The sequence below is a fragment of the Callospermophilus lateralis genome, chromosome 1 (assembly GCF_048772815.1).
Source record: "Callospermophilus lateralis isolate mCalLat2 chromosome 1, mCalLat2.hap1, whole genome shotgun sequence".
Classification (NCBI taxonomy): domain Eukaryota; kingdom Metazoa; phylum Chordata; class Mammalia; order Rodentia; family Sciuridae; genus Callospermophilus; species Callospermophilus lateralis.
Window position 1 is genome coordinate 155410445 of NC_135305.1, and position 26803 is coordinate 155437247.

The 26803-nt window shown below is 52.8% G+C and overlaps 1 protein-coding gene across 1 annotated transcript in view; it reads right to left on the minus strand.

Annotated features, from left to right (window-relative positions):
* Ksr2 (kinase suppressor of ras 2) overlaps positions 1 to 26803 on the minus strand; it is a 365358-nt gene that overhangs the window by 257825 nt on the left and 80730 nt on the right. The window contains exons 2-3 of the mRNA XM_077110178.1: positions 18708 to 18848; positions 15513 to 15663 (exon numbers count right to left, since the gene is read on the minus strand). Of these exons, the coding sequence (XP_076966293.1) occupies positions 15513 to 15663; positions 18708 to 18848 (292 nt within the window). The remainder of the gene's footprint in view (positions 1 to 15512; positions 15664 to 18707; positions 18849 to 26803) is intronic.

The window sequence follows — 26803 nt, forward strand, 5'->3', positions numbered from 1 at the left end:
CGAGGGATGGGTGCCACTGGCAGCTGGTGGGTAGAGACCAGAGATGCTCAGCATCCTGCAGTGTGTGGCACAGACCCCCCATAAACACCAGCCCCCCAATGTCAACAGTGCCCAGGCCGAGAGTCCCTGAGCTAGGCAGGACAGCACCAGGAAAACCTCCTGCCTGGGGCTGGGACGGTGACCTGTCATCAGATGGACTTAACAGACAGTGAAGAGTTACTCTTAAGCATGGCGCCCCCACCCCCAGCTCTGGGACAGGCTGCAGAGGAAGGACCCTCTGGAAGGTGACCGTCCTGGCCTACAAGCCTCTAGTCCACTTTGCGGGAAGTAAACCTATGTTTCTATAAAAGACGATGAGGAACTTCTTCCTGCTTCTCAGAAGATTGTGATGGATGGATGGAGGGAGGGGGGGAGGGAGGGATATCTATGTGCCTATTCCAGAAAACCAAAACTGGATTGAAACACTGTCCCCAACCCCATCTCAGGGGCACAGGAGCTCCGTGGAGTTCAGGGGGTCCACTAAGGTGGCAGGCTCTGGGTCCGCGGTCCACACCCTGGGTGGGGGCGAGCCTTCCCCAGCCCTGGGTTCTCAGGATCACTCAGCCCTTGAGGACCCGTCTCTAGAAGCAGGCAGCGGGCATGCCCAGCTCTGCAGTTACTAGGGAACAGGGAGAGAGGCCTTTGGCCAGTCTCCCTGGGTCATGTGATGTGCAGGTCGCTCCAGCCAAGAGCCAGACGGAGGTCCTGCTCAGAGGGTGAAGGAGCCCCGGACAGAGGCGATTCAGGGCGAGGCTGCACACGACCAGCTGGTTGCAAAGACTACAGGCTCACGCCCAAGCTCTGCCCTGAGCCGCTGGACAAAGAAGCCAGGACCTCAGCCCCTTGCAAAACATGGCCAGTGGCTTTTTTTGCCTTTGTGCTGGGCTAAGATATTGATCTGCACTGAAGCAGGCCCTGATGCTTCTCTGTCATAGCCTTCTGCTGACACCCAGCCCCAGAGGCCCCCAAACTGCCCTAGGCACAGTCCCAAGAGAGTCTCCCAAGAGAAGGAAGCCGCAGCCTAGACTTTCCCATCTCTCCCAGCTCCTTCCTGTCCCCTCTGGTTAGGATCTGAAACCTGCGCTTCCCTCCTGTGTTCTCTCCGGCTCATTTTCTCCCCTTAATTAGTTTTGCAGCGCGGCAAGGCGAGCGATCCAGGCGCCTCAATGACATGAACGTTGAAGGAAAGTGCGTGGCCGCTAGCCCCCTTCTGAGCAAACCACAGCAGGCAGGAGCCGGAACCGGTCCGACACCCACCCTCAGCACCTGCAGGTCAAGGTCAGTGGGGGAAAGAGACCCAGGGCCCAGCCGTCGCCCAGCCCAGCCCGTGGATGCTGCTGTACAACTGGAGCAGAACAGGTCGCACCACTAACCCGAGACGGGTTGCTGGCTCTGGCTGGGGCACAGCCGTCCTCGACTCTGGGATTGTTTTTCTTCATTTGGGAGTTGAGGGGATTAGTCTGAGGTTCCTTCCAGTTTGCACATTATTATCTTCCCGGGGGCTTTATGAGCTTCTCGCAGTCAATGCAACGTCCAGCTCCGGGAAGCTGATCAGGCAGCACCTCCTGGTGGCCAGAGGTGACACTGCACCTTCAAAAGTGCCCCCCCCCGCCCCCCCATGGGTAGGGGATCCAAGAAAATAAATCCAGGAAGGAAAATTCATCAGGTGACGGGCAGCCAACCGGCCGTGGGATGCAAACTCTGCCAAGCCAGAAGGCTCGGGCTTAAGGCAAAGACGCAGCCTGCCACCCCATTCTCCCCTGTAATGAGGACAGGGGGCAGAGTATCCAGTCCATCCTGGTATCCAGTCACAGAGCCTGTCTGCCTCATTTCTCCTCCACAAAACACCCCACAGAGCTGGGGAGACAAAGGGGCTAAGGGAAGAAAATGATCAGATGATGAGGCGAAGCTGAGCTGTCCTGGGGGACCGGGCTGGGCGGGGGCTGGGAGGCACTGTCTGTCTCCCACCCTCCCACTGGGCTCAGCAGGTTCTCTGCGTGACCTCGGGGACGACTGGGAGGGAGCCATCTCAAGAGGGAACCCGGTGGGAGCTGTGGATGTCAGGCAGCCCCGCCTTCCAGAATCCCACTGGGATGTGGCATGCTGCAGCCCCAAGAGAACCCTGCACTCCAAGATGCAAGAGTACCCGGGCACGTAGGCATAGCAGGAGGAGGCCCCCACCCTCAAAGAACCCCCAGTCTGGTGGGGAGCCGATAAGAAGTCAGCATGAAAGCCGCTGCACAATAGAAGCACCTGTTTGGTATGAAACCAACATGGGTCTGAGCTCCAGCTCTGCAGTGGTCCTCGCTGTGCAACCCTGGGCAGGTTTCTTACCCTCTCTGGGTGTCCCATAGTAAGTGCTCAATAAATAACAGTTCCATATAAATGAGGCACCGCTGGTGCCAATATCGATTCACCCCATCATACAGTTCACCGTGGAGGCCTCCCCCAACCTCTCCACGAGTTTACCCCCCTTCCCCAAAAGGAAGTCTTCTGGACATCGTGCCGCCGTCTCTCCTGGTTCAGAACACGTGCGCCTTTGTTTTAACCAACGCTTATTGTTTCTTGTTTGGTCTTTTACAAGAGTTAGCAAGATTTTCCTCCAAAGCTCCAGAGAGTAAATATTTCCGGCTTCAGTCTCTGCCACACTGCACGATTCCGATGTTAAGAAGCAAACCCTGGGTGTGGCGGTGTCCCAACAACGCGGCCTGAGCAGGGGTTCTGGGTCCAAGATGGGGGACATCGTGGAGGAAGAACGTGCCCAACAGAAGCATCTCGGGACCCGGCAATAGGAAGCAGAGGGAGCTCTGCTCACTAGGGACAAAAGATGAACCCCAAACGCCCACCCCCAGGGACCTACCTCGGCCGGGCCACCCACTTGGTCCATATCAGTGGATTAATCCACTGACGAGGTCGCACCTCTCATACTCTAATCACTTCACCTCGGAAAATTCTTGCCTTGTCTCACACCAGCTCTGGGGGGGCACCTCCTAGCCAGACGGGAACAAGGCCCAAATTCAAGGCCCAGTGCCCTGTGATTTTCTGGCTGTGTGGCCTTGGTGACGTGATGCGCCTCTCTGTGCCTTGAGGAATACCACGGGCCCTACTTCCTGTGACAGTGAACCAGCTCTCAAGAGCAGCTCGGAGTCAGGCCTGCTGCCCAGAATCCTCTTCGTGGTTTAGGACTGATTTTGCTTTTGAAATATGGCTCCCACGACCTCGGAGGTAGAATTTACAAGCTGATGGGGAAGACGGGCGTCAGAGCAACTGCAAGGATCACTGCCCACGGAACCCCACGGGATTGGGGCAGGTGCCATCCGGATAGGCTCCCCGGCGGTGGCGACAGTAAAATCGCCCCATCTTGAGGCACCATTAAGAAGGGGTGTAAGAACGGGGAGAGTTTCCTTCGGGCGGCCCAGGGAGCTCCTGGTATCCATTTTGGTAGGTGCAAAGGGGAGGGGGAGTCCACCAACAAATCACTGCGATCTGCGGGGGCTTGAGCACCCAGCCCCACCAACTCCAGCAGCAGAGAGGAACAGATCACAAGAGGTATAGACCAAGGAGGCAAACTGGGTGGGCAGAATTCTCTTCCTGCAAGCTTTCCTTGGAGTGACACGGCTTCTTGGTTTTGTTTTTTTTTTTTTTTGTCCAGGAAGATGTGATACAGAGGAGCAGAAGAGGAAGACTCAGCACCCCTAACCCAAGAACACTTTTCCCAAGAGTATGAGAAGCATCCAAAATATTACTTCGGAGAAGAAAAAAGAAGAGAGAAAAAAAATCAAAGCACTGTGCGGGCCAGAACTTGCAGTCACGTTTGCCTGTTCCTTGGTATTTTAAAAACTTATGTCCCAAATGATCACATTTTGCCCGCCCTCCTGCCAACTTCCTCTGCTAAAGCTCAGGTTTACAGAAGCCCCATCCTCTCTCAGAACCACGTGGGAAAGGGCAGACAGACTCCAGCTGGGCTCCTGCCTGCCCTCCCCGCCCCTGGTGTGGGCCCCAGGCTGCGGGAGACCTGGGCACACAGCTGCGGGCCGCTGCCCTGCTCTGCAGAGGTACAATGTTGCTCTTTGGAATTTCCATGCAACTTTTAAAGAATTTCTGTTTGTCTTGTTCTGGAGTTTGTGGATCCAACCCTGCCATCCCGCCAAGGGCTGCTCTTGCAAGGGGAGCAAATGACAGCCCAGGGAATGCTCCCCTGCTCTTTTCCAGGTAGAGCCTCGATTTAACAAGAGTTCAAACACTGCCTTTGACTCTCTGTGGCTGTGTGACCTTAGGCAAAGACTCTACCTCTCTGAGTCTCAGTTCTCTTATCCGAGTATAGAAATAATAATCACATGGACCTTGCGAGGCTGTTGAGGGGACTAAATGAAAGGGTGCTGCATGTTGGCTCTCCAGCCCAGGACGTGGCCTGCCACAGCACAATCTGTAAGTGCTGTGGCTGTTACCACCCACCGCGGTCATTCAGTCACTCAATGATCACGTCCTACACTCCAACTCGGAGCCAGGCTCTGGGAGGATTCTGGCACAGTGGTTCTCAAAGTGCGGTCCCTGATCACCGGCAGCACCTGGGAATTTGGTACAAAGGCAGATTCCCTGGAGCGGCCCTGGACTGGCTGAGCTGGGGACTCTGAGGTGGACCCCTCGGGGGGATCTGGGTGCATGTCCAGGCCTGAGAACCACCATTGTAGTGGAAAGGGACAGGAGCCACAGAGAGACGACACCATCTTCGATGGGATGGGGACTGTGAAGGAGGCAGATGAGAGTGACCGTCAGCCAGGTGGGTGTCATGCCCACAGTCCCTACTCAGCAGGCTGAGGCACAGGCTCACTTGAGCCCAGGAGTTTGGGTCCAGTTTGGCCAATTCAGTGAGACCCCTATCTCTAGGGGGAATTTTTTTTAAACAGAGTAACGAGAAACAGGATAGAAACTCAGATAAACGGGGGACTCTGAGACAGTGGCATCTCTGAGCTGAGACCGAATGACAAGAAGTCAGCCAGGGGAAGACTTGGAGCAGCACGTTCCTGGCAGAAAGAATGGCTCGTGCAAAGGCCCTGAGGCAGGTTATAGGAGGAAGAAGAGGATCAGGGTGACTGGGTGTAAGGAGCTAGTGAAAACATCAGGAGATGGTTAAGAGGCCAGGGAACAGACCCAGGCTTGTTCCAAGATGTAGCAGACCAAGTTTGGGTCTAACAAGTTTGGGACTAACTCAGCGCTCACCTGGTTTAGAGCACACAGAACCCAGAATCCTCTGCGTTCAGCCTCTGCCGATCGCACAGCACAAGTTCAATGTCAGTTCTGAGCCAGTTCTGCTCAGCACTTTGCAGGGGCCAGGACTGAAGAAAAGAAGGAACTCGGGCACATCAGAGACGCTCGCTCACGGGGAACCAGGTCCTCTTTGTTCTCCCTGGGGATGTCCACAGAGGCCTCCGCTGACCGCTGGAGCAGGAGGTGAGCCAGAGAGAGGGAGGAGGCGAGCGCCTGCTGGAGGGCAGCCGGACCTGCCTCAGGTGCGCCCCACCAAGCAGCTTCAGGGGAAGAACCTCTGCTCCGATTCAGCTTGCGGAGGTCCGGGAGGAGAGAGGCTGGGTTTAAAGGAACCAGGGGACAGAGCCTGAAGCGCAGTGAGCAAACAGCTGGTCAGGCAGGGAGCCAAGGGGTGGACTCACCTTCCCTTCCTGGCGAAGAACTTCCCCGTGAGGACGGCTCTGCGAGCGTCTCCACTGACCAGGGAAGGAAGGTGGAGGCCAAAGGTGCAAAGTCGGCAAGACCGGGTGGGGGGGTGGGAACACAGCAGCAGCCACTGGGTTGGGGGCAGCAGACGAGATGCCGAGGTCCCGACCCGGCTTTCCTCCCTTGTCCTCTGTTTGGGGCCAGCTCGCCTGCCTGACACTGGCCCCTTGATGACTGACGGTCCCCCTCCCACAACGTCCCTGACACCCAGGCCGGCTCACCCCCCCACCAGGGAGGGCTGGGGACGTCTGGGAATCCGGAACTTCCCCACTGGACCCTGAGCTTCTCCAGCTCCTCCTACCACGGCCCAAGGTCTCCTGGAGCACTTCCACCAGAAGCGGCCTTCTTACTGACCCACAGGGGACGCTCCCCGGATGGACTCCTCGCTGAGACCGTTGGCAGCGGACGTGGGCCAGCACCCGCTTGGGTGGGCAGTGCTTGCTCACGCAGTGACCATGAGCCACTCGGAAAGGCAACGTGGGTCGCCCCAGGAGACAGCCCTGGAGTCCTCTGCCGTCCCTGTGGGGCGCCATCCTGGATGCTCCAGCCCGCTCAGGCTCCATGTGGGGCGCCATCTTGGATGCTCAGGCTCTGGGCCACTGCAGCCCAAGCCAACCACCCAAGGATCACAGGAGCTGCCCCACTGAGCCCAGCCATCCTGGGGAATCACGTGAGATACCAAAGCAGTTATTGAAGCCACCAAGTTGGGAGTGGCTTGTCACACAGTCATGGGTCACCGTTGTGCTTCTCAAAAGTGCTTCAGAGGCCTGTTTCTCTGCTCCGGCTGCCGTTCCTCCTGGTCTCCTCTGGTCTGGACATCAGGTCTCAGCTTCCACGTCACCTCAGTCCCTGGTTTCCGTCAAGGACTCACCAGGCACTCCCTGCAGAGGTGTTGGTAGGTGTGGCCAGGGTCCATAAGCTGCTGACTTTTGGTAAGGGTGACCATCCCCAGTGACCTGGTGAGCTGACCTGACCCGTGGAAGGACCTGAGGCTTCCCTGAAGACATGGGAGTGTCACTCACGGTGACAACTTCAACTCAGGCCCCACCCTGTGGATCCAGATCTGCCCAGTTGTCCCAGCCCAGCCCCAGGGTGGGAGCCAGTGCCTTACCATGAATGTCTGGAGGTATCACTCATCCTGCCGGCCCCAGGGTCTCCGGTTGAACCCCCACTGACCACTCTGGCCACCCCGCCCAAGCTGCCCGGCCACCCTCAGTGGGGCTCCCTTTCATTCTCTGCATAAGACTCACTGTCCTTTGGGATTTTTCTTATCTATGATTTCTCCCACCTCCGGAAGAGCTGACTGCCCAGGAGAACTCTCTGGGATGACGGGAATGTTCTAGAACTGTGCTGCGCCCACAGGGGCACTACGGGGGGCCTGGGTGCTGCGTTGCTCGAAAAGTGGCCTCAGTGAATGCAGAAGGGGATTTTTCATTTTATTTGATTTTAATGGACGTGAAGCTGAACTTGCCACATGGACACAGCCGCTGCCCCCCTGGACAGCTGAGGGCTGGAACACGGGTCAGTGGAAGCAGTTCCCCATCACTGAGTCCCAAGTCCCCGAGGGCCACCAAACCAGCCAAGGTTTGTTTAGAAGGTGGATGACGAGCCCTTGGCCCCCAAGCCCCTGAGGTGACGTGTTTCTGTCACTCATTGGCAAGCCAAAGTCCTGACATGGCACAGGGGACGCTCCAGAAGCCACCGGGTGGGACAGGCTGAGGTGAAGCGGGGCAAGGACGGACGTCATGCGGGAACACAGGCCCCGTGAGGGTTTGGGAGGGGCGCTCCTCCCGCCCGCCAGTCCCCAAGTTAGAAGGACGGGAACAATGGGGCAATCAGGACGGCTCCTAGTCTTTGTTCCAGTCAAAGGAAGACTCTGTCATGGAAGGCGGCTCTGGGGGGCTTCATTCAAAGCCCAACTGGGAAGAAGCCAGGGAGCAGGGAGGGCGTCCTATTTCGGGGTCCTCTGCCTCCTGTTTCCCTCCCGGGGCTCAGGGGCAGCAGCCCAGCCCTGGGGAGGCTGCAGGGTGAGCCCTGGCCTCTGGCCTCTCCCTGCCCAGGGCCACCCTTCTACCCTGGCCGCAGGGGTACAAGAATCGGCCAGGGTTTGTTTCTGGAATGTTCCCCAAAGGCTCCCGTGTTGAAGGCTCGGTCCCCAGTGCAGGGATTGGGGAGTGACTGGATCAGGGGGCTCTGGCCTCATGGATGGATTCATGTCACCTGAAGCAGGCTGGGGAAGGCTGTTTCTTGTCCCTGGCCCCTTGTCCCCTCCCTCCCTCCTCCTTCCTGGCACCGTTCACACAGGCCCACAGCAACGGAGCCAGCCAACCCCGGGCTGCCACCTCTGAGCCACGAGCCAAAATGGATCTTTCCTCCTTCAAGTGGTTTTTGTCAGGTACGTTGTCACAGCAATGGAAGGCGACCCACATGGGATCCTGTAGTGTCAGCTCCATGCCTGGCCCACGGTGGGAGCAAGAGTGGCCGAGAGCTCCACTGTGGGTTTGTCCTTGGGACATTCAAGTCGTAATGACCACAATCATCAGGCCAAAAAGACGAGTGCAGGGGAACAGAAGCCACCAGCAGCGCCTCACAGCTGAGCCACCGCCGTCACTGTGCCCTGAGAAGCCGGAGGAGCTGGGAGAGGAAGGCGCAGCAAGGGCCCAGCCGGGCTCAGACCCCGGGTGTCCACTCATGGCCAGAGCATGCTCCTGTGGCAGCCAGATGGAGTCCCCCTAGGATCTGGGCTCTGCAGGGCCACAGGGGAAGTGGGGCAAGGGTCATAGAAAAGTTGCCTGGGGCTCCTTCCTGATGGATTGAGGGTTGAATGGCCACCTCGGGGGGACAGTCTGGCCGGACAGAGGGAAAGGGGCTGGGGAGCAGCAGAGCTGAGGGAGACGGGGCTGTGGGGGAGGAAACGCCGAGAGCCGGGCGAGAAGGCCGAAGCGCAGCCCTGCCGTGGCCAGAGGGTGCCGTCTCCCCAGGATCTCAGTGGAAAACGGGCCCAAGGTGACCGTGCTGGGGGGGGCCTTGGGAGGGGCTAGGTCAGGAGGGGATTAATGCCCTTACCAAAGAGGCCCCAGAGAGCCACTGTCCCCCTCTGCCTAGTGACGGATACGAGGTGCCAGCTACGAGGAGGGGGGTCACCAGACACCAAATCTGCCCACCCTTGACCTCGGATGCTAAGCTCCTGGAACTTCTAAAGCTCCAGTTTAAGGTCCTTTGTCAGGAGCAGCCTGGACGGATTAATCCAGAAGAACTCTCGGAGAACCAGAGAGAAGAGGGGAGATGAGCAGGGAAAGGCTGGAGGACCCTGTGACAACGGTGACAGTTGGGTAATGGTGTGATGATGGTAATGCTGGTCACGGTGACGGTGGTGATGATGATAGTGAGATGATGAGTGAAGGCTGTAAGATGTGGTGGTCATGGGGATGGTGGTGGTGATGGGCATCAAGATGGTGATGCTGGTGATGGCGATGGCGGTGGTGATTATGGTGATATGGAATGGTGGCTGTAGGATTGTGGTGGTCACAGTGATAATGGTGATGCTGGTGATGGTGATAATGGTCAAGGTGGTGACGGTGTTGATGGTGAATAATGGTAGTGGAGATGCTGATGATGGTGATGTTAATAACGGTGATGGTGCTGATGGTGATGATGATGATGGTGAATGGTGGTTGTAGGAGTGTGGAGGTCATGGTGATGGTGTTGATCATGGTGGTGGTGATGGTGATGGTGGTGGTGGTGATGGTGGTGCTGGTGTTGATCATGGTGATGGTGGTGGTGGTGGTGGTGGTGATGGTGGTGCTGGTGTTGATCATGGTGATGGTGATGGTGATGGTGATGGTGGTGGTGGTGATGGTGATGGTGATGGTGATGGTGGTGGTGGTGATGATGGTGGTGGTGGTGATGGTGGTGATGGTGTTGGTGGTGATGGTGGTGATGGTGGTGATGGTGATGGTGATGGTGGTGGTGGTGGTGGTGATGATGGTGATGATGGTGGTGATGGTGGTGATGGTGGTGATGATGGTGGTGATGGTGGTGATGGTGGGGGTGATGGTGGTGATGGTGGTGATGGTGGTAATGGTGGTTGTAGGAGTGTGGAGGTCATGGTGATGGTGTTGATCATGGTGATGGTGGTGGTGGTGATGGTGATGGTAATGGTAGTGGTGGTGGTGATGGTGATGGTGTTGATCATGATGGTGGTGATGATGGTGATGGTGGTGGTGGTGATGGTGGTGGTGATGGTGGTGATGGTGGTGATGGTGGTGGTGGTGATGGTGTTGATCATGGTGATGGTGGTGGTGGTGATGGTGGTGGTGGTGATGATGGTGGTGGTGGTGATGGTGGTGATGGTGTTGGTGGTGATGGTGGTGATGGTGATGGTGATGGTGATGGTGGTGGTGGTGGTGGTGATGATGGTGATGATGGTGGTGATGGTGGTGATGGTGGTGATGATGGTGGTGATGGTGGTGATGGTGGGGGTGATGGTGGTGATGGTGGTGGTGATGGTGGGGGTGATGGTGGTGATGGTGGTGATGGTGGTGATGGTGGGGGTGATGGTGGTGGTGATGGTGGGGGTGATGGTGGTGATGGTGGTGATGGTGGTAATGGTGGTTGTAGGAGTGTGGAGGTCATGGTGATGGTGTTGATCATGGTGATGGTGGTGGTGGTGATGGTGATGGTGATGGTAGTGGTGGTGGTGATGGTGATGGTGTTGATCATGGTGGTGGTGATGGTGGTGGTGATGGTGGTGATGGTGGGGGTGATGGTGGTGATGGTGGGGGTGATGGTGGTGATGGTGGTGATGGTGGTGATGGTGGTTGTAGGAGTGTGGAGGTCATGGTGATGGTGTTGATCATGGTAATGGTGGTGGTGGTGATGGTGATGGTGATGGTAGTGGTGGTGGTGATGGTGGTGGTGGTGGTGATGGTGGTGGTGGTGGTGATGGTGGTGATGGTGGTGCTGGTGGTCACAATCATGAGGAAAGTAAGAACTATCATGGGGCTGGGGATGTGGTTCAAGCGGTAGTGCACTCGCCTGGCATGCGCACGGCCCGGGTTCGATCCTCAGCACCACATACAAACAAAGATGTTGTGTCCGCCAAAAAAAAATAAAAAATAAGTATTAAAGGAATTCTCTCTCTCTTTAAAAAATGAAAGAAAGAAAAGAAATTTGTAAAAAAACAAAAACAAAAACAAAAACAAAACAAAGAACTATCATGTACCAATTCAGCCCAGACCCTTTGATTTTCCTGCACCCTCTCATGCAACCAAAGACGCAGAAGAGATCGTCACCCCCAGCCCACTGCTTAGGAGACTAAGCACCGTCATAGAATTGTGAAATGGCAAAATCACACAGCTAATAGGCGGCAGAGCCAGAATCTGAACCCAAGTTTGTCAGACCCCAGGTTCTGAGCTGTTAGCAGATGACGAAGGACCAGGAAGGAGAAAGCAGCCGGGTGCAGTGGCCTGTGCCTGTCGTCCCAGCGGCTCGGGAGGCTGAGGCAGGAGGATTGCGAGTCAAAGCCAGCCTCAGCAAAAGTGAGGCCCTAAGCATCTCAGTGAGACCCCGTCTCTAAATAAAATACAAAATAGGGCTGGGGATGGGGCTCAGTGGTCAAATGCCCCTGAGTGGTTCAATCCCCAGAATCAAAAAAAAAGGAGACAGCAGTGAAGCGGGTGGTCTTGGTGACGATCCTGTTCAAGGTAGCAATTGTCCCCCCCCACCCAGAAAGCAACAGTGGACCCCCTGCACCTGCTCATTTGACACACTGCCTCAGGTGTAGACAGATCCTGGTAATCATCTACCAGCTGTCCCCGCCCCTCGGGGACACAAGCTCCCTGGGAACACATCTGTACACGTGTGTGCAGAGCTTGGCACGTGCCTCACAAGAAGCCTTCTGCACACTGAATTATGGACCTTTCTGGTTTCAGGACACCGGGGCAGGATGAGGAAGGGATCGGATTCCCTGACGGGGGTCCCCTGAGCTGGCCAAGGGACTATTCTTTGGTGCCACTTTGGCAAGGCTGGTCTAACAAACCAGGAGAAGGAAAACAAGGAAAGACTCCTTACCTTTGGGGCTCGTTGGCACTGGGAAATAAGGTTCCCCAGAACCCAAGGACAAACTGAAGATTACTGACATCTCTAGCCTCTAACAGGAGAGACAGACAGACAGACCACCCACACTTGGCCCAGTGCAGGCAGCCTGGCCTCCCTGTGGGCTTCCCAAGACAACCGGTGACCCTTCAGTCACTTAACAGACATGCACAGAGCGCCAGGATGCACCCCCACGAGCCAGAGTTTAAGACCTCTGACCCCATCGCCCCAGCAGCGGGTGGACAGCAGGCATCCGAGAGTAATAGCACATGACCCGCAGGACATAAGTCTGGTGAGAAAGATCCTAGTTTAAGACAACATTTTTAGTTAGGGCAGAGGACAGGAAACGGATGGAACCGTCCAGTTCCTGAGAAGGTTGGAAGCTTCGAGGAACGGAGTATAATAAGGGAGGGAAGAAGAGAAGGATCCTCCCAGGGTGGCCCGCTGCTGCCCTCTGGTGGAGACTCGTGGCAAGGGCATCCTGCTGCTGTCTGGCACTTGAAACTCCAGGTGGGAGAGGTGCCCAGGTGGGGGGGGGGCCGGGGGCAACAGGGGGAGTGTGACCTGCTGGAAGGCAGGTCACAGCCAGGTGAGGGAACTAGACAAGGAAACAGCCACAGGTATGGTCAGTTGGTGCTGGGAGCATTCATTCACTCAGGGAGGAAGGAACAGAGGCCTTGGGGCAGATGTGTGCCCAGTACACTGAGGGGGACCAAGGAGGCCCGGGCAGCTGGAATAATATACACAGGCTGAGGCTGCAGGGCTGAGGCTGCAGGGGTGGCCAGGGGCTCAGTGGTGCAGACCTTGTGGGTCCCTGGATGTATGTAGCCGGGGGCATAGTGGTCCCCTCTGTGAAGGTCCAGGAAGGGCCCTGTGGGGGATCTGGGGCGGGGCCTGAGGGTGAGCAGGACACAGATGAGGATAAGGACCCAAATATTTACTGGGCACTCCCTGTACGCTAGACACGGCCCTCTCACCCTGAGAGCAAACGTGCCGGCAGCAAACAGGTACAGGAGCCGCCCTCCGGCAGCTGACAGTCCAGTGGAGGAGAAGGAGCCTGCAGAACCAAGCCACTCCTCGAAATCAAAACGTGCTTAAGTGGCACCCGCTACCGAGAGCAAGAGCAGAGGTGACATATGACGGCAAGGAGACTCAGAGCCCAGGGACAGTCCTTTCCCATCTGAGTGAGGCTGGCCTCAGCCCTAAGTGCCACAAGAATTGGGGAGAACAGGGTCAGTGCTTTTGAGGACCCAGGTCCTGGCTCCGAGGCTGGCCTCTAAGCAGGGCTTGGCACACTGACCCTTCACTGCCTCAGAGGGGCAGGAGGGGGCCGAGGCGGAGGCAGCAGGATCAATTAGATCAGTGTCTCTTCAAACCATGTGAAATCAGAGTGGCAGCTCATGGCAAAGGGTGGGCAATGAAAGGAAAGAATTTAACATCCCATATGCAAGTCAGGGCAGGCGCTGCGTCTGGAAACACACCCAGCAGAGTACAGGCACATACATGTGGAGGGTGGGGCTGGAATGTAGATCTTTTATTATAAATATATATATATATATTTTTTGGCTGCACAGCTTGATCCAAAAAGGGTGCAAAGAAGTTGACAAGAGGGCGTCCCAAGGTCTCATCCTGCCTAGATGTCACTGAAGATGAGTGTTCTTTCCTCCGAGAGCTGGCAAAAGCCTGTCTCTGGCAGAACGGGAGCCCAGCTCTGCTTTTAGGGACTTTGCCAAACTCCACAGCATGACTCTGGTGAGACTCTCAAACTCGGAAAAAGCAACGAAGAAGCTAATAACCTTCGATGCTCGCGGTCGTGCATTCCGGGAGGCGGGGGGCAGGGAAGAGGGACTCGCATCCAGAAGCACGAATGTTCTGGAAAGCAAGATGGCAACCGTAGCCAGAAGCTTAAAATACATACATCTTTGCTGCAAGACCTCAGTCCTCTGAACTCACTCTCCAAAAACCAGCCAGAGCTGTGCTGCAGATGGTGCCGCTGAGGATAGGGAAAATGTGCATGCGACCTACATTTCCCAAGACACTTCCTGGTTGAATTCGGGGTGCTAGTGTTCAGGCAAAGTGGGGAGCAAATGCATTTACGGACAAAGGAAGATGACTGTGATGTAACATTGAAGCTCCCTGCGGTTTCTTAGAAGAGGGGGAACTACCTGAGGCTTCTCAGCTTCTCACCACAGGTGGAGCGGGGAGTCACCTTGGAGCAGGTCACCATGCACGGAGAGGTGGAGAGGCGCCTCTTCACCATGCTGATGGTCAACAGCATGGGGCCAGAGGTACCTAACCACAGGACCAGACGGAGAGTCGGCGGGGCGGGGGGGGGGGGGTGGACCTCTGCCTTCCAGGGGACATCTGGAAAGAGCTGGAGACATTGCTACTTGTCATGGTGGGAGTCCGGAGGGACATTACTGGTATGTGCTGGGAAGAGATCAGGGATGCTGCTGACTAGCATCCTCCATCCCACAGCCTCAACCCATAGGTTGGAGGCTCACCATAGCCTGGATCAGGACCTGCTGGCAAGACAGACAGCTAAAGGGCTGTGCAGGGGATCTGGGCCCAGGACCTCTTTCCTTTTGCTCTGTTTGGTTCAGTGCTGGATCCCGCCCCGCTTCTGGCACATAAGAGTCCCTCAATAAACACCAGCAGGTTGCAAGTTGACTCCCACAAGAGCGTCTGTGACCAAGTGGCCATCAGATGCAGCAGGACTGGTGTTCAACAGTGACACCTTGTGGTGGGAACCAGAACGACAGCACTGGAGGCCAATAATCCTTTTCTCTGCCTGGTATTTGCAGACCTGACCCCTGGGAACTAAAGAGCCCCAGATAGGAGAGAAAACAAAAGAAACTGATAGTATGCTAATAAAGTCAAATAGGTGTCCGGCCAATTAACTGGAAAGATCCAGGAGAGATGACCATGTATTTGGACCCTAAACTGCTAAGACAAGTCACAGAGGTCATTTTGTAGTTATATAGATAGATAGATAGATAGATAGATAGATAGATATCAAATATCAAAATACTATGTATAAATAATCTCAATCCTAATGTTTAGAGGAAGTATATACACATATCCATTTGTTGGGAAGACTTATACCAAAAAATCAAACCAAAATGATGTCAGGTCCCTACAGGATGGACCCCGGGTGTAACATTCTGGTTTATGTTACAATGAATACACAGCATGAATGTAAGAAAATAAGAAGCTAGACAGGGCTGGGGTGGTGGCTCAGTGGGAGAGCACTTGCCTAGCATGTGTGAGGCACTGGGTTCGATTCTCAGCAGCGCATATAAATAAATGAATAAAATAAAGGTCCATCAACAACTAAAAAAAAATGTACATTTTTTTTTAAAAAAAGCAGCAGCAGCAGCTAGACAATGACCCAAAATACAGTGGCACTTAAGAATATCCAAGATAAAAAGACCCTGGTCTCCTAGTAGGTATTTCCTGAACCAGACGCCTTATAACCCCAGCAGGCTCAAGTTCAGACTCAAGAACCGCCCTGTCCTCTTCTCCCACCTCCAAACCGCAGGCGCATCTCTGCTGGCTCCAGGGTGGGGATCTGGAGGGAGGGATGGAGCAGCCGCCCTGGGAGCCCTCCAGCCCCTGCAGTGTGCACCCCCTGCGCCGCTCACCTGAGGTGTGCACGTTCCTGAGGCAGGAGAGCGAGGCGTTGAGGCGGGCGCACTCCTCCGGGTTGGCCCCGTACTTCTCCACCGTCTCACACACCTGCTCGTCCGTCATCTCCAGGAGGTCCTCCAGGCTCAGCTGACCCGGGGAGATTTCCTAGGGGCGAGGACAGAGAACCCTCAGCTGGGTCTCAAGCGCCCTGAGACTCAGCAGCGCACCCAGGGCCCCCACGCTGCCCCCCAGGGGTGCCTGGTGCAAATGCTTCGCCGAGATCCGGGAATCTGCGGTCAGAGGGGCCTGGGCTTGAATCTCGGGTTTGCCACTCATTACTGAGAGAACCTCAGACAAGTTCCTCAACCTCTCTGGGCCTCACTTTTACCACCTGTAAAATGGGATCCCAAGCGCACACACTGGGTAAGCTCCCTCCCACGCTTCATATACCGTCCGGTCGCACACGAGCAATGGTTGATCATCTGTCTTCCCAGCCAGCTTCTGAACTCTTACGAAGCAGGGCCCATTTTGTTCCTCTGTCCATGTCCCTCCGTGCCTCCTGCTGGACTTGGACTGCAGGAACTCCACCAAATCCCACGAGAACTCAGAACAAGCCCCCTCCAAGCTGCCCCCTACTCTCACCATCCTCTCCACCCCAGCCACGGGTCCTGGGGAGCCCCTAGAGAAAAGGGGCTAGAAGTCCGTGGATGACCCAGGGCTGGTGTTTGAGCGCCATGGGGCAGGGCTTTGCATCCCGCGGCCCAGTGGTAAGGCTGAGGAATTGTGGGGTGCAGGAAGGGGAACATCTGAACATAGGGGCTGGCAACAGAAATATGATGGGAGGCGTCCCCTCTGCAATCAGCAACCACCCCCCCCAAACCCTCTACAAATACACCTCAAAATTGTCGAACCTCTGCATTTACACATCTCTGAGTATGTGCATGTGCATGTGCCTTCATTTATAGCATTTAATGGTAGCCAATGGCTTTACACATTATTATTTAAATAAGACTTTTAAGTCTGAGGATGCCAGGGCAATATTGAAGACTCTTTCTGCCCTCTTGTGGCCACACCTGTGTATTACAGCAAAATACAATTTTTTTCACATGAAATTAAGAAACTGCAAGATCCGCCCTCACCCCCCCACCCCCACCCCCGTCACCCCAACCCCCGCCCCCCCCCAAAAAAAAAAACCTGTAGAGCAAAAGCCAAAGACCAAGCCATGCCTTTCCGGCCACTGTGGTGGACTAGGGGACACAGAGAGAACAATAACTTGGAAGTTTTCTCAAATAGAGGCACATTGCAGGTAAGCCCCACCTCAACACAGGGGAGGACCCGGGGTCTACAGGCCCGGGATGGATCACAGCAGAGAAGATGGCCCACAACACAAAAGAGTCCTCCTCTCCACCACGGGCTCACTTGTGCACTCTAACCCTACGATTTAAAAATATATGTATATTCAATATGCACTAAAATTTAGAATCACCAAAAGAAAAAAGAAAAAGCATAAAATATTTTTTCTGACACTTAACAGGAAAAAAAGTCTTAATGAACCTGGGCCAAGAGAGTTTGATGAGGATCATGATGATGATAATAATAGCCGCTGGGAGAGTGGAGTACCGTTTAAGGCACTTTGCATGGATTTTCTTTTCAAGTCCCAAATATGGGTCTCTTATAATCACCATTTACAGACTGGGCTGCTAAAACGCAGAGAAGTTAGACCACTCGCCCAAGGTCACACAGCGAGTGAGAGAGTGAGAGGTGGATTCAAGAGTTGAACTGGGGTCATCTAACTGCGATGCTTTCTCCTAAGGCCCATCTTGCACCTGAAGGGGACCTCTGGTGGACACACGCATGAACTGCAGGCAGAGAGCGGAACTTCAGCTCCGCCCCCGCTCCTGCCTGGGACCTTGGACTGGGCTCATCAGGGCCAAGGTGGAAATGAGTTAGGTAAATGCCCAGGGGCAAAACCCGGAGCTGGAGTGAGCCTCAGGGACCCAGGGGGCCGGAGATCAAGGGAGCATCACACAAAAAGTGCCTGCCCATGGAATTCGGTTGGAGGGTCATCGGGCAAGACGGGGTGGGGAAGGGGTGAGGAATTCGGGGTGCTGCAGGGAGCTGCTAGCCCAAGGGGACAAGGTCTAAAACAAAGCTCCCTCCAGCAGGAAGCGAGGAGCTCCTGGAGATGGGCCCATGGCAGGGGGACATCCTCTTCTGCTCAACTCAGGGAGGCTACAGCAGAAAGCAGAGTGTGTCCCCGTAAGATACTGCAACCGTCTGAGCTTGATTCTCCTGCCAGCCCCGCCCACTCGCTGGCTGGACACCTCGCCTCACCTCTGAGCCTCAGTTTCTCACTCTGTACAATGGGGACAATGTCCATACCTACTCAAAAGTCACTGAGAGGAGTCTGAATAATCTCAACAGATGAGCTTCTTCCTGCAAAGCCCTTAGGATGATCCTGGCACCGAAGATTCAGGGGCGTGAGCTGGTTTATTAGGAATGACCCGTCCCTGGAAAGAACAGGCTCTGGGATCCCAGAAGGTAAAGAACCCTCTCTGTCCTTGAGAGCTTAAGGAAGTCCAGCCTTGACGGTGGACACAGAGCATCAAGTGCGCTGGCTTGTTTTTGCCATTGGAAACTCCCATATCCAAAGTTTTCAATAACAATAACCAAAAGCTAAAACTGACTGGGTGCCTTCAGGTGCCAGGCTGTGAGTGGAATATTCTACCCAGATCACCTCCCTTCATCATGCCAGATACTTAAGAAGGAGCGATGGTGATCCCCATTGAACAGACGGGGAGACAAATGCTCTATGAGTGGGCTCTCCAATATGGCGGCCCCTGGCCACAGGAAGATGCAGCCCAGCAAAACTTCAGTTCCTCGGTCACATGCGTTGACCACCACTCAGGGCCCAGTAGCCACAGTGGCTGGTGGCCGTGGCCTCAGACAGCACCGATGCAAACTGTCTCCATCACAGCAGCAGATTCCATGGGACAGGGCTGGGCTCCAGGTCATGGGACTTGGCTGAAGTGACTCTGCAGTAAGTGGCACCCTGCTCAGACAGGAGAGACCGGGCGCCTTCCTCCGGTACATATTTATTGAGGGCCCACTACCTACTAGGGACGGTGCTAAAGCTCTGCAACCCAAGGAGCAGCAGAAGGGTGGCTCTGGGCAGTCAGGGCAAGGGACCCAGGGCTGTCCCCAGTCACCTCCAGGACTTCCTCGCGCACGTCCACGATCCGGAACCAGTGCCGGAGCCGGGGGAAGCCGTCCAGCTCCGCGCTGCGCTCCTGCAGAGCCACCTTCTTCTTACAGGACAGCTGCCGGCTGAAGTACTTCACCAGCTTGCTCTGCAGAGACAGAGGGAACAAGGACAGGTCTCAGAGGCACCGTGTGAGGAGCAGAGGGGGAGCTCCCCCCACCCAAACCTGTCCAATCTGCAATTCAAGGACTTTGGTCCAGCTACCATGAGATCTACTTCTCCACCTGCTACCGAGGGGAGAGAGTGTTTGAGTGTGTCCCCCAACGTCCCATAGGCCAGAAGTTTGGTCCCCCGTGTCATGATGCTGAGAGGTGCTGGCTCTTTAAGAGGTGGGACCAGTTACAAGGTCAGGAGGTCGTGAGAGCATCACCTTCAGAAGAAATTCAGTCTTCACAGGACTGTCAAGAGTGGGTTGTTACAAAGCTAGGCCACCTCACATGTTTGGTCCCTTCTATACGTGGCTGGTTCCCTTTCCACTTTGCCATGTGATAAGGCAGCCAGCACGATGCCATTTGGACCCTCTGGCCACCACAGTCATGAGCCAAATAAACTTCTTTTCTTTATAAAGTATCCAGCCTCTGGTATTTTATTACAGCAACACACAAAGTACCAAGACAGCACCCATCCCCCCACCATGTGGGTGATGATGGGCAAAGAGGAAGACTCCTTTTTTTTTTTGGTCAGGGTGGGGATGGGCACTGGCATGGCCTTTGGTTGGAGGCCTTTCAGTTGTACCCACTCCCATTTCAATGGCACATGGCCTTTGACCCCACAATCCCACTTCTAGAAATTCACTCTGCAGACATCCACTCTGCACAAAATAGGTGTGTCCGCGGATGTTTTCTTTCAGTTCAGCTTGCAAAGGCCAAAGGCCGCAGACACTCTGAGGACACATCCAGAGGAAACTCATCAGATGCTACCACCACCCCAAAGAACTCTATGCAGCTATAGAATAGGTTTCCAAGATACACTGATAAATAAAAATAAATCCGTGGAAATCATGGAACGTGTGTCTCCATATGTATCTCTGTAAATGCAGCGTCTGTCTCTGGGAGGATTCCTGCTCCTCCAGGAAGCCGGGAGGGAGGGTGGGAACAGAGATGGGAGAATTGTGTGGGTGTAGCCTCGCGCTCCTCGGACCCCTAAGTCATTCCCGAGCAGGCACAAGTTCACAACTGCTTGTAAAGGGAGCTGGGCCTGAACCCATGTCTCTGGCAGAGTGCCCAGACACGCAAAAGGAAGACTTTTCACGGCTAGTTTTGTAAAAACCAACACGAACAAGAGAAAGGCAACACACAAGGGCCCGAGCAGAGAAAAAAAAATTTGTGGAAGAATGAACTCCAAGCTTCTGAATTGGGATGGGGAGGCTTATAATGGGGGAGCAGAAAAGGGTCACGTGTTTCTTTTATTTTGGGGGGAGGGGGTGGGTCCCAGGGATTGAACCCAGGGGCACTTGGTCACTGAGTCACATCCCCAGCCCTATTTTGTATTTTATTTAGAGACAGGGTCTCCCTGAGTTGCTTAGTACTTTGCCATTGCTGAGGCTGGCTTTGAACTTGCGATCCTCCTGCCTCAGCCTCCTGAGCTGCTGGGATGACAGGCGTGTGCCCCCACGCTCCCTGGTCATGTGTTTCTTTATGTCTAGTTTTTGCATTATTTTAATAATGGCCCAGAGTGTATTACCTGTGTAATTTAAAATATACTTGATAAAGATAATTAAATGGGTATGCAGATGCCTGTGGCATTTCAAAGCAAGCAACATTCATCAGGAAGGTGGTTCTGGAACCCTAGGATCCCAAGACCCACAGCATGGGGTGACGGTAGCAGGAATGTTCCCACGTTGTTGTGGGGGAACCTCTCTTCTTGGCCTCTCAGTCCCTCTGGCCCAGAGGAGAGTGGCCCCCACCACCAGGCTGCAGGTGGGCATATGTCCCAGGCCTGGATGGAGCGTGACAATGACCCAGCTGAGCCACTGAGAACCATCCCGGGAGCTCCCCTGCTGCACCCAGGAGGCAGCCTTCGCTCTCTAGCCGGTAAGCATGGTGGAAGAGGCCCGCCTGGGCACCCACCTCCCGCAGCAGGCGGCACGGTGTGGTTGTGATTAAGCTGAGGATCTGGTGGGTGATGCCCACTCACAAGAAGAAATCAGGAGAGGTGTCCCTGACCACGTCCATTAGCTGGGCCCAGAGTGACCCTGAGCTCTGCAGGGACAAATTAATTGGCACCAATTTGCTGCTGTGGTTGTTGGGTTTCCGTCACTAAGCCCCCAGCCTCGTGGGGGAGTGGAAGGGCATCTGGTCCCCTGTCCTAAGACAGGCTTGACATTCAGGTGTATTGGTCTCCTCGGCTGCTGTAACAAATGGCCACAAACTTAGGGGCTTCAGACAACATCTATCTGTCACCCAGCACTACTGGGGGTCAGAAGTCCAAATCAGCCTCACTGAGCTGAAACCCAGGCGTCAGCAGGGCTGCGGTCCCTCCCAGGCTCCGGAGGGAATCCATGCCCTGTTTCTCAGCTTGTAGAAGGGGACCCCATTCCTGGGCTCCTGGCCCTTTCCTCTGTCACTCAACTCTTGATGCTGTTGTCACCTGTGGACCTGAAATGTCCCTCAAACGCCTACTTGTTAAAGGCATGGTCCTCAGCCTGGTGCTACTAAAAGGGGGTGGAGTCTTTAAGAGGCGGGGCCTAGTGGGAGGAACTAGATCATTGGGGGCACATCCTTGGAGGGAAATATGGGACCCTGGTCTCTACCTCTCTTTCAAGTCCTGGCACCATGAGGTGAGCAGCTATCTCTACCACACCCTCCCACCAGGCTGTGCTGCCTCACCACAGGACCAGAGCAATCGCGCCAATGCACCATGGATGAAACTTCCAAAACTATGAACTCAAATAAACCTTCTCTCTTTTTAAGTTGATTATCTCAGGTATTTTATGATAGCAACAGCTGACTCATACACCTGCCATGGAGCAAGAATGTACTAAGGTCTGAATATTCAGATACAGAATCAAAAATGACTCTGAGCTTACAGGGCTCCAAGATGAGCAAACCAATCAGGGCTGGTGAGGGTCAGAGATCATGACCAGACACAGGTTAGAGACTTTTGGTCAAAACCAGCTTCTAGACAGACTCTCACCCATGAATATATATTGTAGGCCCACTCAGTACTTGCTATTTATTAGAATTAGGGAGATCTGTGAGGTTGGAAACACTGTCTTTAAATACACCTATTTCTAAAAGACCAAGAAAATGAATTTCTTATAAAAATGAGCAAGGAGAAAAGATACAGTGTTTTCAAATATGCCCATAAATGCTTTGATAATACTCTCTTCAAGAGATGGAGCATGATTCCATCTCTGCATAAGTGTAGGCTAGGCTCAGTGACAGACAGAATATGGAAGAAGTAACCATATACAACTTTGGAGGTTAGGTCATAAAAAGCACTGCGGCTTTCCTTTTTATTCTCTCTGGGATCACTCCCTCTGGGGAAAGCCAACTGCCATGTCATGTGGATGCTCAACGGGCTACGAGGAGACCTCAATGGTGAGGAACCGAGGCCTCCAGCCAAGAGCCATGGGAGGGAACTATTCTCAGAATGGATCCTCCAATCCTAGTCAATAGCAGCACCAGGCAACATCTTAACTGTGGCCCAGGACAAACCCCGAGCCAGGAACCCTGCTGCTCCTAAAATCCTGATCCACATAACCTGCAAGATAATAAATAATTTTCTTTTAAGCAACTGTGTTTTAGGTGATGTACTAAACCAGCAATAGCTAACACATACAAGCAATCAAATCCCATTCAGAGTTAGAAGACGGGATATCATGCCCACAGGCTCCCCAGGAAAATAGAAGTGGAACAAAACCGTAACCTACTATTTCAAAGCTCTGTAAGAACATGACATGACCCATATGATACCCCACTAGTATGTAGAACTATAATGCACTCATAGAAAGATTTTTTAAAAGATAGAAAATCATCTTAAATTGGGATCAGAAAATCTCAAAAGTGAGGGGTTAAAACTCAGAAGTGTACTAGAAATGAAAGAAAAAAACGTATTCACTGAGGTAGGGGGTGAGAACCAAGGGCCCAGCTCATAAAACAGAAGTGAATGGAATGTTCATAGGGCAGGGGGCAGGGGCAGGGTGAGAAGGCAGCCGCTCAGCGGTCAGGGCCCTTGAGGGACAGCGTCCAAGTGAGGCTGTGGCCCCATGGAGCTGGGAGATGAGTCAAAGACTGAGCAAATCAATAAATACAGGGAGGGTTATTTTTATCACTGTCTGAGAAGAAGGATACCCATGTGGGGAGGGAAGAGGCTAGCACAGACCTGGGGCGTCTGACTGGAATTAGGGATATCAGTCACCAATCCGCAAAAGTATGAAAACAGATGTGAATGCAAACCTGGGTGTGTGTGCAGACACCACACACACACACACACACACACACACACACACACACAGCCCAGGGCTCCACTGGCCCCCACAGTATGAATTAGCACAGCGAGGACCCAGAATGTGGCTTCTAAATGCCATTCCACACAGAAGACTGTGGATGTGGCTCAGTGGTTTTGCCCCCCTGGGTTCCATCCCCAGGACCAAAAAAGATGCTATTGCAAAATGTTCTAAATGCTAAAAATCCTTAAAAGTTTACCTTCTGACATTTCCCATTAAAATTCCAATGAGGTTCTTCATAGAAATAGAAAAGGCAGTCGTGAAATTCATTCAGAAAAATAAGAGACCCAGAAGAGCCAAAGCAATCCTTAGCAAGAAAAGTGAAGCAGAAGACACTACAACACCAGACCTTAAACTATACTGCAGAGCTACAGTAACAAAAACAGCATGGTATTGGCACCAAAATAGAATTGAAGATCAATGGAGCAGACCAGAAGACCCAGAGACAAACCTACATAAATACAGTTATCTCATACTAGACAAAGGTGCCACAAAGACACAAAGGAGAAAAGACCCTCTTCAACAAATGGTGACAGGAAAAACTGGAAATCCATGTGTAGCAAAATAAAATTAAACCCCTCTCTCTCACCCTTCACAAAACTCAACTCAAAGTGGATCAAGGACCTGGGCATTAGACCAGAAACCCCCTGAACCTACTAGAAGAAAAAGTAGGCCCAATTCTCCAGCATATTGGCTCAGGAACCAACGCCCTCAATGAGACTCCTAAAGCACAAGAATCAATAAATGGGACGCATCAAACTAAAATGCTTCTTCGCAGCAAAGGAAACAATCGAGAACATGAACAGAGAGCCTACAGAATGGGAGAAAATCTTTACCACCTGTACCTCAGGTAGAGCATGAATCTCCAGGATATACAAAGAACTCGACAACATTAACACCAAAAAAATAAATAAATAACCTAATCAATAAATGGGCACAGGAACTGAATATGAATGGTCAAAAAATATATGAAACAATGTTCAACATCTCTAGCAATTAGAGAAATGCAAATTAAAACTACACCAAGATTCCATCTCACTCCTGTCAGAATGGTAATTCTAGGATGTGGGGGGGAAAGTATACTCTTATGTTGCTGGTAGGACTGCAAATTGGTGCAACCGCTCTGGAAAGCCGTGTGGAGATTCCTTAGAAAACTTGGTCTGGAACCACCATTTGACCCAGCTATCCCACGCCTCAGCTTATACCCAAAGGACTTAAAATCGGCATACTCCAGTGACACAACCACATCAATGTTTACAGCAGCTCAACTCATAATAGCTAAACTAAGGAACCAAACTAGGTGCCCCTCAACAGATGAATGGATAAAGAAACTGTGAGATACACACACACACACACACACACACAATGGAATATTACTCAGCCTTAAGGAATGAAACTATGGCATTTGCCAGTAAATGAATGGAACTGGAGAATAACTGCTAAGTGAAATAAGCCAACCCCCCAAAAACCAAAGGCGGAAAGTTCTCTCTGATATGCGAATGCTAACCCATAACAAGGAAGGGTAAGGAGGGAAAGTAGAGGAGTTCATTGGATTAGACAAACGGGAATAAAGGGAAGGAAGGGGAGATGGGATTAGGAAAGACAGTGGAATGAATCAGACAGAACTTTCCTGTGTTCATATATGAGCACACCAGTGTAACTCCACGTCATGTTCAACCACACGAATGGGATCAAAATCATAATGGGTCGCACCCCATGTATGTACAATATGCCAAAATACACCTACTGTCATGTATAGCTAAAATCAACAAGTAAAAAGATATATAAATAAATAAAGGTTTTTTTAAAAGTCTATTTAGAAAGTTGAATATGTTAAAACTCAAATTTTCACTATGGAAAAAGGTGACTGACTCCATCCATTTTAAACACAATTCTCCTATGCAATTTTCGGTTAAAGATCACAGTGAGCTTTACAACATTTACCAGATGCAGAATTTAGAAACTGGCACCTTTACAGGGGATAGAGGTGGTGTACCCAAAAGCGTTGAGTTGTGGGTCATGTTAGCTTGCAAAGGTCACTGTTCACAAAGACCACAAATTAGGTGGTTTGAACATTAAAAATGCCTTGCTCACAGTCCTGGAGTCTCCCAGTCGGTCAAGGTGTTGGAAGGAAATGGTCCTCTGGAGATCCTAGAGAGGGATCTGCCCCAGGCCTGAATCTTGGCTTCTGGCAATTTCTTAGCCTGTGACACTGTGAATCCAATCTTCACACAGCAGCCTCTCCATGTGCAGGTCTGTATCCTGTTTTTGTTTATTTGTTTTAATGGTGCTAGGGATGAATTGAACCCAGGACCCTGAACATTCTAGGCATGGGCTCTACCACTGAGCTACACCCCCAGTCCCCCCTTTTTTATAAAGACACCAGTCATGCTGCATTAGGGGACCACCATATTCCAGTATGACCTCATGCCAACAAATGACATGCGCAATGACCCCATTTCCAAATAAGGTCCCATTCTGAGTGGGAATGAGGACTTCCACACAGGAGTTTGAGGAGATCATGATTCAAACCATAACATGGGCCACAGGGAGACACCCAGAAATAATGAATCGGTGACCCCCACAATGGGACCATCTGACTGGACGGATACTGCACCCCTAGCTTCAGGGACTTGGTGAGACTCCCCCGCCTTTCTAAGCAAGTCTGGGCCGGGGCAGGACTAGGGCCACAGCATTAAAAAATCAACCAGTTTAAAAGGGGTCGCCACTCTGGGAAAAACATCTTTCCCTTTTTCCCTGATCACAACTGTTTCAAACAAGTACAGTGGCCTGCTTTCTCCTCCACTGCTTATGAGTCTAGACCCTAATTCAATCTACTGCCTAAACCGTTCCTGCACAGAGGCAGGGGGGTATTGGGGAGCATGCACCTGCAATCCTGGGGCTCAATTCCCTCTGGGGCCAGTTGTTTTTAATCTTGGACTTGCCAGTGGATTCCCAAGCCCTGGACCCTGGAGCTCCCTCCTGGAGAAGCCAGTGAGAGAGAAACGATTTTATCTCTGGGTCAAATGTCCACACTGGTCGCCCACCAGTCACCTGTGGCTCACGGAGCACTTTCAGTGTGGCTAGTTCCACAGGGGGACAGACTTTTTCGTTTTATTTCATTTGAATTCATTGAAATTGAAATTGAAAAACTGGAGCAGTGTGAACATTTTTTTTCTGTTAAATATAATTTCATTGTTTGGGTAGAACAACACTAAATTGAGACACGCTGTAAATATGAAATACGCATTTCAAAGACGTGGGGAAAATAAATGTCAAAAGGACTCGCTGATGTTTTTGTAGTGATCACCACGCTGAAGCGATGATCCGGTGGATAGGTTGGGTGGACTGATCTATCAAAATGAATTCCATCTTTTTTCTTTCCAAGGTACACATGGAACCCAGCTCTGCCACTCACATCGGAGAGCTAATGAACAAGGCTGCCTTGGTTTTGTTCTAAAAAAATATAATTAAGGATACTCACGAACCTTTAACTCCGTGTTGATAATAGCATGAGAGAATGCGGACAGTCTGCCTCTTCCACAAAGATGTAAACAATTACAACATATTCACATGACATGACATCAAAATAA